Here is a 14894-nt window from a genome sequence, read left to right on the forward strand (position 1 = left end):
AAGCCATAGCTTTTGCCACTGACTCCACTTTGTGGACAGGGGGCTTCGGCCAGAAGTAAGGCAGTCGGCCGCGGACCGAGCAGCACGAGGCCTTCTGCTCTCCCCCGGGAAGCTGGGGGCAGGTGTCTGCTAACTGGGCCGGCCCAGCGAAGTCAGCTAAGACCCGGGCCTCCTCTTCGTGCCCTGCGGTTCATAGCCTGTCGGCTCTCCTTTCTCAAGCTTTTCACGTCCGTCCTCGTTACCAAACGACCCCAAGGCGTGGAATCTGCTGAATCCGAGCGTCGTGTTTGTGATGAGAGTTGGGACCAGAGACCAAAGGGCTTCTCCTCGCTTGGCTGTCTTTTTCACAGCCAAGGGAACATGTTCTCGCCCCAGCCCAGCACCCCCTCCCCAGCAGACCTCCCCCCTTTGCAGCGGCCAGAACTGCCCACCACCAGCCCCTAGGTGTCCAGCTCTTCTGGCCTTGATGGGGAGGGCGGTCTCTGTGGACCCTCCAGCCCCGGTGACCAATCAGCAGACCGAGGCCACACGAGCGAAACCGGGAGAGGCAGCAGACCTGGCGGCTGCCGGCCACGGCGCGGCGGGGGAGGGGCTGCGGCGTGGGGGCCCAGGCACCAGCATCAGGCGAGGGAGGCGCCTCTGGGGAGCCGGGGGGGGGGGCTGCTCTCCGACATTCAGCGTGAGGACGAGTCTGTCGCGTGGGTTCTCCTGTGCGGGCGATGGTTTCTGCAACGGAACCCGAGGTGTTTGCCCAGGGAGAAGCAGAGTTTTCTGGGGCGATTTTAAGGGCAGGGTTAGGGTTAGGGAACACACCCCGAGAGACCCGGGCGCGCTGCCCCCTGCCGGGGCCGCCAGCAGTGCTCTCTGGGAAGGGCGCCCCGGATGACCGCAGGCCTCAGCCCGCACTCAGGAATCGCTTCGAGTTGTCCTTTCGCGCTTATCTGCCGGCGCCAGTGATGCGAAGCCGCCCTTGCCTAGACGCGGGGTCCACACGTCCGTTCGTGTTTCAGGGCGGCGTCTGGGTCCGGCCCGTGTGGCTCTGGCACAGAGGGGGCTGCCCGCTGACCGCCGCGGGGGACAGCAGCCCCCTCTAGCGCGTCGGGAGCAGGAGCAAACACTCCGCACTCCAGCCTAGAGAGCGGATGCCGAGGCAACCCTCATTCGGAGCCGGGCGCCCGTGTCCCCAGCCTCGCCGGCCGTGCCTGTCCTGTGGGAGTTCACCCTCGGGCCCTCTCCACCCTCCGTGCGGGGTCATGGGGGTGCCGTCTGGAGGCTGCGGCTGCGCAGTGGTTCCTAGGGCCAGGTGTGGCACGCGGCGCCCGTCACGAGAGGTCTGGCAGTGCTGTTGAGAGTCAGTTCGCCCCGAGCCGTTTTTCTCAATGGCTTCGTGCTCTTTGGAGCCTATTGCCCGGGGAGCCAGTCCCGGTCTGCCCGTTAGCACCCTGCCAGGCCCACGGCCCCGAGGGGGCAGGAGATGCCGCAGGCCCAGCCACGCTGCCCCTCCCAGGCCAGGGCGGGAGCTGCCCCGCCCGGGCGAGCAGCCTTGTGTGGGGTCCGGGGACCCACCAGGTGTGTGACGATGGCTTTCGTTCGGCACATCCCTTCTCCGCTTTCCAGGGATTTCGGCCTGAAGGAAAGTGCTGTGGTTTTATTGCCTCGTGAAAGGAGCAGCTTATAGACTAACGCACTGACCGCCGTGTTCACGGCCGTGCCCTGGTGACTGCTCGCTGCGAGGCGGCTTCACTTACGCACGTCTGGAATCAGGGTTTCTAGAAACTGGCCGACAGATCTGCAGGATCTGGCCAGTTCATTGGAAGCAAAGACTCATTTAATCTGAACATTCCCAATATTCATGCTCGACGCATAGTTAAAGCGCCGGAGGCCAAAGGAGCAGGGCCCTGGGTCGGGCTGGCCGGTTAGGCCCCATTCCAGGAAATCTTGCCTTCCCCTTTGTCCCTGGCTCTTGCGTTCTTGAGGGGTCAGGAGTTTCGGGTCGGGGTACTCTCGTCTCGCCAACCCGGGGAGAGCAGTCAGATCTCCCGGAGCAAACGGTGGGCACTTGGGCTCGGTCTTCGGCACGTAATCCGCGTGGTCACCAGGACACCCAGGCCTGGCCCTGGGCGGCTTGGAGTTGGGAGGGGTGGGGGGTCCCGCCCCTCGCAGCGTCTCACGTTGCTGCTCCTTGGGGCCCCCGCCGAGCTGTCTGCATCTGACGCTCGCCCTAACCGCCCTGACCGGACTCGCTGTCCAGTCCTTGCTCCCGGCTCCGCCTGCCACGCCTCCGGACCTGTCCTGTTCTGCGGCTGTGCAGATAACGCAGGTGCGAGAGCCCAGGGCGGCCGCGCAGAGCCGGCTCCGCGGGTCCCTGTGCCCCAGCCGCCCCCCCCACCCCCCGAACCCCCCTTCACCCCAGGCGCCCTCTCCCGCCCCCGGGCCCGGGGGTTCGTCTCTCCTCCAGGCGCCTGGCACGGGGGGCAGGGAGCCCGCCTCGGTGCGGGCCGGGAATGCCGGGGTTGCCATGGCAACCGGAGAGGCAGCTGCTCAGGCGAATGACGGAGGGACCTTCATGTCCCCAGCCTCTGATTTTTAGTGAAGCGGCGGTGTCGTGTGAGCGACTAGAAGGCCGAGCGCTGGGCCCGGGGGAGGCGCCCCGGTCCCTCCGCCCCCCGCCCAGGGTTTGGGGGTCCCAGGTCGTAGTTCCAGCTCCGAGCTGCGGCTCTCGGGGCTGCGGGTCCCAGTCCAGGAGCCGCCCTGAGCTCGGCCGTGGCTGGGCGCCCAGGGGCCGACCCGGTCGACGCAGCGCTGTTACCGGTTCCCCGGGGCGCGCCGAGCTGCAGAGTCTGCCCCCCAGGGCTTGTGCACGCGGCTCGCAGCTGCCCGGACCGTCCCCGCCCGCCCGGGAGTGACACGAAGCCACACGCCCGGCCCGCGCCCTCGGCCGCTCGGTGCGCCAGGGCGTTCATTTTAGCCCAGACGTGGAATCGTCTCCTCGACTCCATTTTTATGCTGTTTCCACCAAGATTTCAGTAACACTTTGATCTCTGTGCTTGTTGTATTCCAGTCACTGTCGATGATTGTACCTCTTTATTTTTTTTTAACAAATAAAGCACTTTAAGAGTAGGTGAATTGTTCATTTTTTTCCTACCAGAGCGCAAAGTAACTGGAATTGTCTTTTTTAAACAACACTGTTGGGGGCAAATTTATAACTGGATGAGAAATGATACAAAAAAAATGCTAAGCAACAGGCGAATCATCAGTTATGAATGTGAAGGAAACACCGGGACTGTGGCTCAGAAACCGAGCGTGTTCTCCGCCACATCTAAAGCAGACGAGAGGGCAAAGCCCGCGGGAGCTTAGCGTGAGAGCCCCGCAAGGAAGAAAGTTCTCTCTTAGGAGTCGCTGGTTCCCCGTAAGGTCCTCTGGTCCTCTGCGTGCAGGTGCACAGGTGTGCACACGTGTGCTGTAGAAGTCACGACGTGCAGGCTCCCAGGCGGTGTGCATGTGCGTGTGAGCGCTGTGCAAGTGTATGTGTGCGAATGCACAGGTGCGTGTGAGCACGTGTGTTTTGTTGAAGAGTTTTGAATTCATTGCAAACATTTCTGATCAGGACCAGGCAGACCCATTCTGAGCTCCCTGGAGGAAGCGGGCGGCCTGGCCCGGAGCCCGCGCCCCTCCCAGGAGGGCGGTGGCCGCGGGGTGCGGTCCCCACCACGCGCGCGCTGGCCGCTGGCCTCTTCCCGCCGCCCCCTTTGCTCCCCCTTCGTGTTCTCCCCTGCCGCCCCTGCCGCCTCCCTCCGGACTAAGCTCTGCCACCCAGCGGACCCCTCCCCGCCAACCACGCGCCGTCTCAGCCCGGGCGAGGCTCGGCGTTTGCCTCAGACGCTGGGCACACCCTGTGGCGTCTGCCTGAGAGCGAGTCTCCCCGCGCGTCGCCGCCGGCCGGGCGTCCTGTGCCGTGAGGGGCAGGGATGACGTGCCGGTGCCATGGCGATAGCCTGGAGTCGACCCCAAGAGCAGCGGCTCCCTGGCCCGTGTCACACGCGTCCCCGGCGAGGCCGGGCCCTGCTGCGCGGTCACCCTGCCGTGTCCCGGGAGCTCACGCTTTCTGGAACGGCACTGCCAGCTAGGTCTGTCCCGTCGCATGAAGCCTCAGGGCCACGGTGACCTGTCCACTCGCTCGGGGCTGAATCACTACCAGAACCGCACTGTGCTGGTCGCGACGCACTGTGTAAGTCCTTTCAAAAGGTCGAAAGGGGAAAAGCGACTTCTTCGGATGACAGGTTGTCCTGCTTCGAAGTCTGGTGGACGAGCACAGTCATGATCCAAGGTGAACTGTGAAACGCTCGCGGTCGAATCCCGCCTCCGAGGTCTGTCCCCGGCGGTGGGAAGCCTCTCCCACCCAAAGGCGGGTTCGCTTCCCTCTGATCGACCAGCGAGGCGGAGCTGGAAGCGGTCTTAGCTGTCTTCCTCGTTAGCAGGCGGAGAATCCGATTCTGAAGGTCATCGCATGGTCACGGCAGAGCTGGGATCCGGGTCCAGCCTGCTCGGCTCCAGATCGTGAAGCCTCCATCCCGGTCCACTCGGACTCCGGGACAAAATCCCGTTGCCCGGGCTGGAACAGTGGACACTTATCTCCCCCTCGCGGTTCCGGAGGCCGGAAGTCCAAGATCAGGGCGCCGTGGATTTGAGTCTGGCGAGGACAGCGCTTCTTGCCTTGCAGACGGCCGCTCTCCGCCCTCGTCCTCCTCTTTAAGGACACCGGTCCCAGCGTGGGGCCACCCTCCGGCCTCGCCCAGCCCTACCTAATCACCTCCCGGCCCCCTCCAGCGCGGGTGCAGTGGGGGCCGGGACTTCCACACAGGGATGTGGGGGGCAGGCGTGCCGTCCACAGCACCTCTCTCTCTCCATCTCTCGCCTCCGAGAACCTGCCTGCAGGTCACCCGGGACCCGCCGTGGCTCCGCACGGTCGTTTCCACGGCGACTGCGCCACCTCCGCACCCCTGTGGTGCTGACTTTGATTTAAATTTTGTGGAGTGTTTCTATTTTGTTCCATGTCCCCAGAGGCTTTGGATAAATGTGTACTTTAAATAAGTCTAATAAATCAATCATTCTGCGATCGCAACCTGGCTCGGAATATCCATTTGTAATGAGTCTCGGCATCGCGGAACCTGGTGTCGTCAGAGGAGGGGGCCGTCCTTCGGCGTTTCCTGACGCAGGCGGCGGAGGAGGCATCTTGGAAGGTCTTACTGCTGCCGGACGTGCCTGACCTGCGCCTTGACGTGACTGGCGACCGCCTCGCTTAAAACCGGTCTCCGCGGGCGCCGTGTGCAGGGGGAGCCGTGTGGGCGCCGGAGGCCTGAGCGCCGGGGCCTGCCTTAGGGACGTGCTGTGCGTCCAGCCGGCCGCTCCGTGTTCCGCGCCCCGGGTCGTCGCGGCGGCCGCGCGGGCTACCCTGCCCGACTCGCGGGTCCCTAGGGTCTCACCGTCACCAATCTGCACGTGCGGGGCTCCACTCGCGTCGCCCCAGAGCGACCCGGTCTGAAAACCCCACTCGGCCCGGGTCGCTGACGAGGCGGGGCCCGCCCTGTCCCCGGCCAGGAGCCGAGGTTCTGCTCCGCCGGACGCGTCTGCGCTGGTGCGGGCCAGGCGGCCACGTCTCTGTGGCCGGCCACGCGGTCTCGTCTGCACGGCCTCTCGTAGGCCCGGGCCGTTTCCCTCGTGCAGACTCTGCCCCGTCCTGCTGTTTGGACAGGACCCAGGGGGACCAACTAGGGGGCCGACTTCGGTCCTGAGAAGGTCGTCAGTCCCGTGGCGCTGTGCCGGCCCCCGACAGTGGCACGTCACGGGCCAGCCCGGCCTGGCGCCCTGTCCCCGCTCCCCGGAACGGCCCGCGGCGGGTGCTGCGCGCGGGCACCACGGAAGTCCTGCTCCTGGTGTCACGCCGGCCCCGCCTCCGCGCTGCCCCCCTCGTCACGAGGTCTCTCGTTCGGCCGCCTCTTCGGGGAAACGTCGTCACTGCTTGAGTGAGTCTCCCTCCATTACTGTGAGTCCCACATGACAGCAGGGACCAAACCTCTCTCCCCAGTCAGACCTCAGCGGGTCGGAGAACGGAGTGCCTAGCATGTCCGTAACTCCCTGTACCACGTTGATTCATTTCATCGGATGTTTAGCCAATTCCAGCCGTGTATAGAGGGCTGTGTGTGCGTGCCCAGGAAGCGCGGCCGCCTAAACGCGCAGTCAGAGAAGGCAGAGCGGCACAGACGCATTGTCGGTGAGCTCGCAAAGGCGATCCCGTGGCAGAACCACATGGCGAGGTGTAGAATTACACACGCACGCACACACATATGCACACGCACACACACACACGCACGCACACACATATGCACACACACGCGCGCGCGCACACACACACGCGCGCGCGCGCACACACACACACACGCACACGCGCCGGCCCAGATGGAAAAGAACTGTGATTACCCTATGCTCTGGTTCAGTTTTTTGTTTTAAAATAAAGCTTGTATTTCAGCATTGACTAAAACGGTAGAATTTGCTCGACTGCCAAGGACATCGAGATGATTACTACATTCCGTTTGCATTCGCTCTACAATCTTAAAACTAAACAGTGGCAGATAAAAGTTTTCCGTTGCGTTCCTGCTGCGACGATAAACAAGCTCACGTTTAATTTCATTAGTGGCCGAATTTACAGATGGCATAGAATAGGATATCTGTAGATAGGTCAGAGCTCGTCCGTGACACACTTCGTCCCTGGGTGAGGCGCCGGCCTTCGGGGGCTGTGGCCAAACCTGTTTTCAAAGTGGAAATGGCTGTGGCTGTGTGACAGCAAGACCGACTTCCTGTGCGCGTGGTGACCGGTCCCACACACAGCCCCGCCTCCGAGCACCTGCCGCGGGCGGGTTCCCCGCCTACAGACGAGTCTCCTTACTTCTTTTTCTGATTTTAATTTTATTGATTTTTCTTCTTATTATTTCCTTCCTTCTACATGTTTTGGGTTTAGTTTGCTCTTTTGTTCCCAGCTGCTTCATGTGGGGATTTAGATGGTCGATTTGAGACTTTACTAATGTGAGCATTTTGTGCTAAAAATTTCACTCAGTGAAGCTCTAACTGTGTCCCGAAGACTTCGATATGCTGCATTTTTATTTTCACTCAGTTTAATGTATTTTTCCCTTAAATTCTCTTTGACCCATTATTTAGAAGTGTGGTGTTTAACTGCTGATTGTTTGGAGATTTCCTTGCTATATTTGCGTTATTAATTTCTAGTCTGACCCCATCGTGATTGGAGAAAGTACTCCGAACGGCTTCGATTCTTTTCATGATCCGCCTTAGTTCACGTTCCGTGGGCACCGGAGGAGAGTGTGCGCTCTGCTCCTGTTGGATGGAGTGTTCTAAACCCAGATCAGAGCTGTCGACTGATGGCACTTTTGAATTCTCTAGTTTTGCTGATTTTCTCTTTATTCGTCTAGTTGTTAAGAAAGGGGTGCTGAGTTCCCCAACACCACTTCCATCCCACACCATGGCGCCACCTCCGAGCGAGCTGTAGGTGTGACTCTTCCTCCTGGCGGTCCTGTGGGTTTATGCTTCATACATTTGCAGGTCTGTTATTTGGTGCATCTATATTAAGGGTCGCCGTGTCTTCTTGAGGGACTGACCCTTTTTTCATTATATTATGACTCTCTCTGTTCCTGGTAATTTTGTTTGCTCTGAAGACTAATTTATCTGCTACTTTCCTTTGATTAATGATATGCTTTTTTTCCATTCCTTTACTCCCAACCGCTTATAGTATGCTCTCTGAGGTGAGTGTTTTTTTATAAACAGCATATGGTCAAGTCATGCATTTTTAATCCATTCAATCAATGTCTGTCTTCACTGGCACATTAGGCCCATGTACATTTAATGTAATTATTGACATGTTAAAGATTAAATTTCCCATTTTACTTTTTGTTTTCTAATTGTTCCATTTTTTCTTTTTTCTTTTTTCCCTGCATTCTTTTGGGTTACATTAACAGTTTTTAGCAATCCACTTTGATTTATTTAGCGTTTTCGAGTGTCTCTCTGCATAGACTGTTTAGTGGTTGGCTTAGATGTCACATTACTTATCACAGTGGATCGGTCTTGTCATTTTACTGGTTTCAGTGGAGTATAGGGTCCTTTATGACTCTTTCCCCCTGTTTATTATAATTACTTTGAATGTTTCCTCCACGTACATTTAGAGCACATCAGACAGTGTTATCACATTTGCTTTAACCATCCGACGTGACGTAGAAGACTCAGGAGGAGAGAAGCGTATCGCTCTTCCTGGCACGGTCACCGTCCGCGGCCCTTTTTCCTTCCCGGTGTGCCCAGGCCGCTGCTTTGATCATTTCCTTTCTGTTTAGAGAAGTCCAGTTTGCAATTCCTTAGGGTTGATCCGCTGATAAAAATGCCACCATTTTTCTTTCATTCAGAAACGTCGTGACTCCCTGTTGTCCCTCGAGGGTGCTCTTGCTGCCTGCCTGGCAGGCCCTCGGCACTCGGGGCCGCGAGCTCTGTGCTGTCAGCGCGTGGAGGCGCGTGCGGCGCAGGCCGCGGCGGCCACCGCGGTGTCTGGTGGGGATCCCGTCTTTCGAACTGCGCTTCCTTCCCAGGGACAGCGCCGTGTTCCTCCAGCTGCTGTCCAGAGTTTTTCCTTGAGTTTAGTGCTCAGAGTTTAACTATCGTGTGCCTTGGATGGGATTTGGGTTTATCCTGCCTGAGGTGCTCAGCTTCTGGAATCTTCGGGTTTATTTTTCTTGCCAAAATTGAGAAGTTTCCACCGTCGTTGCTGTCGTTTGCTTGGTGTTTGTTTTTCGAGTGCCTTCTCCACCCCGCCGGCTTTCTCCTCTTCAGGGACTCTGGTGACATGAATGTTAGGTCTCTTGCTATAGACCCACAGTTTTTCTTTGTTGTTGTTGTTGTTGTTGTTGTTGTTGTTGTTGTTGTTGTTGTTGTTTTTCCACACTGTTCTCTCTCTGTTGCTGGAATTGGGCGATTTCTGCGGCTCTCTCTTCCGGGGCTCTGGTTCCTCCCTCTGTCTCCGCCATCCTCCTGCTGAGGCATCCGCTCGTCTGTCCATTTTTTCAGTTAGAGGATTTGCATTTGGTTCTTTTTACGTTTATTTGTTTCCTAATGCGTCCTACGTCTTTGCTGAGGCTTCCCGCTTTTCCGTTTGTTTCAGGTGTGTGCACAGTCGCTCGCCAAAGGGTTTTGGTCATGGCCGTTTGCCGAGCGGTGCCGAGTTTCTTTTTTCATTCAGTTTGAGATCTTTCTGGTTCTTGGCATCTTCCCTGGCCCTCTGGCTGCAGAGAGGCACTTCGGTCTGGGCTTCATCTTAGAGAGAACTCGTGGGGGAAGTCTAACCCCTGGAAATGTGCATTTCTTATTTTTATATCCAAAGGCCCCATTCCCGCCTGCTCCCAGGAAAATGGTCTAGGGCTCCGCCCCCCGCCCCATGCTGCCGGCACCAGTCCCCCAACTCTTGTTCTGGAAAGACTGAGCCCTCCGCACAGGCGCCAGAATGGACATAGCTCAGACTTCTGTGCATTTCAGATAAAAACGTTATCGACGTTTTATTATTTGAATTTTAAAAATGAATTTCTTTCATGGGGGTTCTTTCTGGCTCTCGATGTTTTCCCGTTTCCTGATGGGTATTAATATTCAGGCCACCCGTTTGGGGATGGCATGGTTCACACTAGGCTTATTCTCTAAGTCCACTGTGCTGGATACTATGCTAATTTGCGAGCATGTTGTCAGTCAAGAAGACTCCTCGGCAGGGACCAATAGCGACCGCAGGAATGCACCTGTCACATGGGGTGTTTCTTAGCTGCTTTCGGCAAATGGATCACGCTCGCTTGTTATTAAGAACGTTTAGCCCTGAAGGAAGGGTGACAGTGACGGGGGGGGGGGGTCTCCCTGCAGCAGTCCCTCCTCTCACCCAGGATCCCCTCCCCCGGCCGCGGCCGGGTACCGGTCCGTGGCCTGTGAGGACCCGGGCCGCACAGCAGGAGGAGAGCGGCGGGCGGGCGAGCGAGGCCTCATCTGCGTCTGCAGCCACCCCCAGCATCACCGCCCAGCTCCGCCTCAGACCGTTAGGTGTTAGATGCTCACAAGAGCCCGGTCCCCGGTGGCACAGAGGGTGGGGACCGCCGCCCTAATGCTGTATTCTGGGCAGAGCTGCCGCAGGAGGCCAGCCAGGGGGGCGGGTTTCCCCACGGCTTCCACTCGGGGTGGTGCCCTCGAGCCTGCCGCGGTTTAGCGTGGTGTCTGCTCTTTGAATCTTGCCATTCGTAAATTTTAAGAAATGTTGTCTTTGCATTTGAAATAAATATTCGAGTGTGTTCAGGAAGGCAGCTTATTTCTACGGAGCAATTTTTTTCACTTCACCCAGAATACGTGGTTCTCAGCAAGCTCTGGACCTCCCGCCACCACACTCATGCACACACACAAACGAGCACGGAGCTGTCCTGATTCGAGGGTTTTGGTAATGTGTTTTTGTACAGGGCATAAAAATATATCTCTGTAATTACATGATATTTAGTGATTAGATAATTATGGATAATTGCATGGGGTAGTTCTAAGAGCTGAAGTGTTACCATAAGATCTAAAATGTACAAATTGCATAATAATTATTCTTGGGAGTTATTTGGTAATTCCGAGCATAATTATCATGTGATCTGCAGTGCATGTAATTAATGCATAATCACATGGATTTCGCCTTCATAACTACTTCGCCCTTGTTATAAATAAGGCTCTTTGTCATAACATTTGAGTGTAAATATAATGTAATCGGCTCCCAGACTCCGCGCATGGGGCCGCGAGATAACTGCCTCGCAGCGCCGGCTCCGCCCCACGCGGGGTGCGGCGGCGGGGCGGGGGGCGCCGAGGGGCGTCTTCGCCCCGGCCGGCCCCGCCCGCGCGGGCCACGGCCTCCCAGCCTGGGCGTCCGCGGAGCGCAGCGCCAGGCGCGTCCCGGTCCGGGGGCGGGGGGGGGGGCGGCGCCCGCGCCAGGCCGGACGGGGGCGCAGCGCTCAGCCGCGGGGGACTCACGACGCCGACGGAGCTTTGGCTCGACCTCCACGCCGGTGACGCGGGTTTTGCCACCTTTCCACAGGCTTCTCGTGGCAGGACGACTATACCCAGCGCGTGATGGCCCAGGAGCTCGCACACCTGCCCAGAACCTACCTGCGGCGACCCGAGGCTGCCCTCCCCGCCAGGTGAGTCCCCTGGCCCGGCTCCGCCCCCTGCCCCCCGAGTCTCTCGGTGAGGCGGAGCCCGCGCTGCCCTCCCGCTGGGGGTTTCCCCGAAAGGCACTCACGTCAGCGGGGGCGGGGGCACTTCCCTCTGCGCGGGGTCCCAGCGCGCGCGACAGCTGCTCGGCGCTGACCCCCCCGCGAGGTGCCCCCTTCACCCAGGGACATGCCCGAGGACCCTCCCCCCCGGTTCCCCGAGACCCTCGGGAAGTCCTGCGTCTCCAGAAACTTGGTCGCAAGCAGGGCAGTCAGGAGCGCTCATTTCCCGGTGAGAACCCACATTCACCTTAGTACGGAAAGCAGAAGGAAACGAGAGCCCCGTGGGCCTCGCTGGGCTTGGGTCCCGTCGCTCAGCATCTGGCTCCGCCCGCCGAACCCTGCGAGCTAAGGGCCGAGGCCGCACCTGTCCTCGCAGCGGAGGGACCCCAGACGTGGAGAAGTGGAAAACTTAGTGCAGACAAACCCCAGTGGGCACCTGCGTCTCCTTCCCGAGCCGCTGGCCGTGGCAAAGCGGGGGGACCTTCCCTGAAGACTGCTCTGTAGCCAGCTTTGCCCTGAGAGACTGTTCTACATCGCAGCCTTTACGTAGGAAAATCTCAGCAGCAGAGAAATCTGACCTCTAACCTTTATGCTCGGGTCCATCTATCCGACGGAGTAGCTCACGCGCCAAGTCCATTTCCAGGTCCTGTGGGGCTGAGTGAGAACACGTCACGAGCGTGTGTGCTCTGAATTCAGGGTCCCCGTCTGGCGCGCTCGCCGGCCAGACCGGATGTCGTGAGGGCGGGAACGGAGCCTCTGCTCCTCACGCCCAGGACGCCACCCGAGACGCACCTTTGTGAAGGTCGAGGTGCCGTGCAGCCTCTGAGCAGAGTGAGACTTTTCCGGGACCCTCCGCGCCCTCCGAGACCAGAGTGCCCTGTCCTGGACGTTCTGGGCGAGCCGGGGCTCCACGCCAGCCCCTGAACCACCCTTGGGCATCGCCCGCTGCTCCTTGCGCCTGAGGCGAGGTGCTGTCCAGCGGCCCTGGCTCCGCCGGGAGCAGGGACGAGGCTCGGGAGGCCGAGCCAGCGGCAGCTCCCGGTGTTGCCTGAGGGGCGGGGACCCTCTGTGGCCCTCCAGGCGGCGCCCTGAGGACCTCGGCTCAGCCGAGGGCCCTGACTCCTCGGCGTTTCCCCGGTTCCTCTGTGGGCCGTGATTGGTTTGCTTCGATCACCTTCAATATTTGTAACTGTACAGCTTATTCTATCTTCGACCAGTGGCCATCACTTTTAGGGGTTCCAGGTTTCTTTTGAGAGACAGGTTCGCATCATTGCCAGTGGAAGGAGCGGCATCTTCCGCCCCCAGGTGAGACCGGACGCTCGCTCTGCTTCCGCGGCTCCAGTGCCTTCCCGCCTCTCTTCCAAGCCCCTGGGCAGCCCGTCCAGCACCTGCCACGTGCCTTCCGCTAGGTAGACGTCTCAGTATCTGCTGAATGATGGAAGGAGAGAGAGACTGAGTCATCTCCCAGTGAATTATTATACACGAGCCAGGCATCCTGCCCGACTTCGTCATTCCACAGGGCATTTCCAGAGCATTCTATACTTACTAGATTTGTAGTATCTACAGTCAGCCGGTGAGGGGGTACTTGGCCTTCTTCACACAAGACAGCCGATGTTCAGAGGGGTTAAGCCCCAGCCGGCGATCCTTGCCGAGGGCAGAGGGGCGTCAGGGCGCGCCTTCGGGGCGGCCGAGGGAGCGCTGGGAGAGTGGTGGTGGGTGCCGAGGGTGCAGAGCGGCGCTGGGGACGCCGAGGGGACGCGAGGGCCCAGGAACCCACGGGCGCCCTTGCCGAAGCCCCCGCGAGTGGGGAGAGGCGCCCCGCGGGCCGGCGGTCTGTGCCGAACCCGAAGCCCCACTGAGAACTGCGACCAGAAGCTCGGGGTCAGGGCGGTCGTGAAGGTTTGATGAGGAAAATAAAAAGGGCCCTAAATGACTGTTACGTAAGGTCAGGATTTTGAGGAAAGGAAAGAGAGCCAGATTCGTCGTGTGCTCCTGGCGAAGATTTCGTTTATAATTTGGATTCTTTTCCTCCGGCAAATTGGGTGACAACTTAAAATACATCTCATATTATTTGGAGCCTGGAGGTCAGTGCACACGAGCAGAAAAGTGAGTCGTGGAGACAAGTAGGAAACACTGTCAATCGTTTCGCAGTGGACTTACAACGTAGACTTGTGACGTTTCGGCCTACTTAAGCCAATAACAGGGCAAAAGTCAATTTGCAAGTTAATTGCTACAATATTGCACAGCACAATGATGGACACTCTCATCACTGTAACGTATTACAGAGTCGCACACACACCTGCAGCCGCGCAGGCACACCGGAAGATGAATAAGACAATTTAAAGGCACATTCGTGGGGTGGTTCTATCTGCATTGATTAGCAATTAGTGAGAAAAATAGACAAAGTATCAGAAAAGTAAATTGACCAGTTAAATTACGCTCTAACAACATAGGACATGAAATTTCATCCATTAAAAAATGGCCAGGGAAACTGTAGCCGTGATTTGAGACGCAAAGGACTGTAACACTGTTGATCATTTATGTGCCTATCAAGAGCGAGCCAGGGTACCTTAGAGAGGCCTCAGAATCAGAAACAGGACTGTTTTATCACTGAGGCGGTTAAACGCAGATATGAAATTATCATGAGCCTTTATCGCATTTGGTGCTCTTATAAATAAAAGTGAAAATCAAGTTATCACTTAAAGGCCAATTCTCTCCACATACGAACTGGCCGGGCCGGGGCAGGAGGCGGCCGGCAGCCAGGGCCGTGTCCTCCGCGAGCGCCACGTGGCCCGAGCCCCGCCTGGACGTCACACGAGCTGTGTTCGGGGCGTTCTTGCCCCACGTCACGGGCACTGGTGGGGGCTGAGATGAGCAGCTCACATTCTAAAGCCCGGCGTTTGCGCACATGAAGAGCAAGCGCACCTAGCGCGCAGACGCCGCACGGGTGCTGTGGAAACGCCTGGGCACCACCCATCGCGACCTCCGTTACTCGGAACCGGCTGCGGCCGTGTGAGCGCCTGCCCTGCGGGCGCAGCGGGCGCACTCGCAAAGGGCTACCTGGCATTCGAAAGTGCGTATTTACGTGGAGAGCGTAGCCTCGGCCCGTCACCCAAGGAAACGATGCGGGAGGATCTAATAAGAATGACTGGCCGGAGCGTTCCTCAGGCTGGGCGCTCGGAGGAGGCGTCACTGAGCCACCGACCGTGCGGGGTCGCCCGGCTCACCTTTCCCAGGGGCCGCAGCGGGTGAGGGCGGGGGCAGCTCGAGCCGTCCGCACGCGGCTCGCGGTGGCTGGGGCCAGGCGGCAGCCGTGGGGCCGGAGGGCTGTGGGCGGACGTGGCAGACGCCGTAGGTCAGCCGGAAGGACCGTGCGGCTGTGGGGGGGTCGCGAATGGGTCGTGACTTCCGGGCTCCCCTGCACGTCAGGGCAGCAGCCCTGGCGACGCACGAGGGAGTCGAACCCCGGTCCGTGAGAGCGCAGGGGCTCCGGCCTCCCCTCCCCATGCAGCCTGGTCCCCGCATGGCCGCCGAGGTGCCCCGTGCGCCCCTCCTGGTCCCGTGACGCGTGCG

General features: G+C 59.1%; 1 protein-coding gene across 1 annotated transcript in view; it reads left to right on the forward strand.

Annotated features, from left to right (window-relative positions):
• Window positions 1–14894, forward strand: part of PTPRN2 (protein tyrosine phosphatase receptor type N2) — a 319743-nt gene that overhangs the window by 133380 nt on the left and 171469 nt on the right. Inside the window, exon 4 of the mRNA XM_036230218.1 lies at window positions 11144–11246. Coding sequence (XP_036086111.1) covers window positions 11144–11246 — 103 coding nt within the window. The remainder of the gene's footprint in view (window positions 1–11143; window positions 11247–14894) is intronic.

The sequence above is a fragment of the Rousettus aegyptiacus genome, unplaced genomic scaffold (genome assembly GCF_014176215.1).
Source record: "Rousettus aegyptiacus isolate mRouAeg1 unplaced genomic scaffold, mRouAeg1.p scaffold_m13_p_13, whole genome shotgun sequence".
Lineage (NCBI taxonomy): Eukaryota > Metazoa > Chordata > Mammalia > Chiroptera > Pteropodidae > Rousettus > Rousettus aegyptiacus.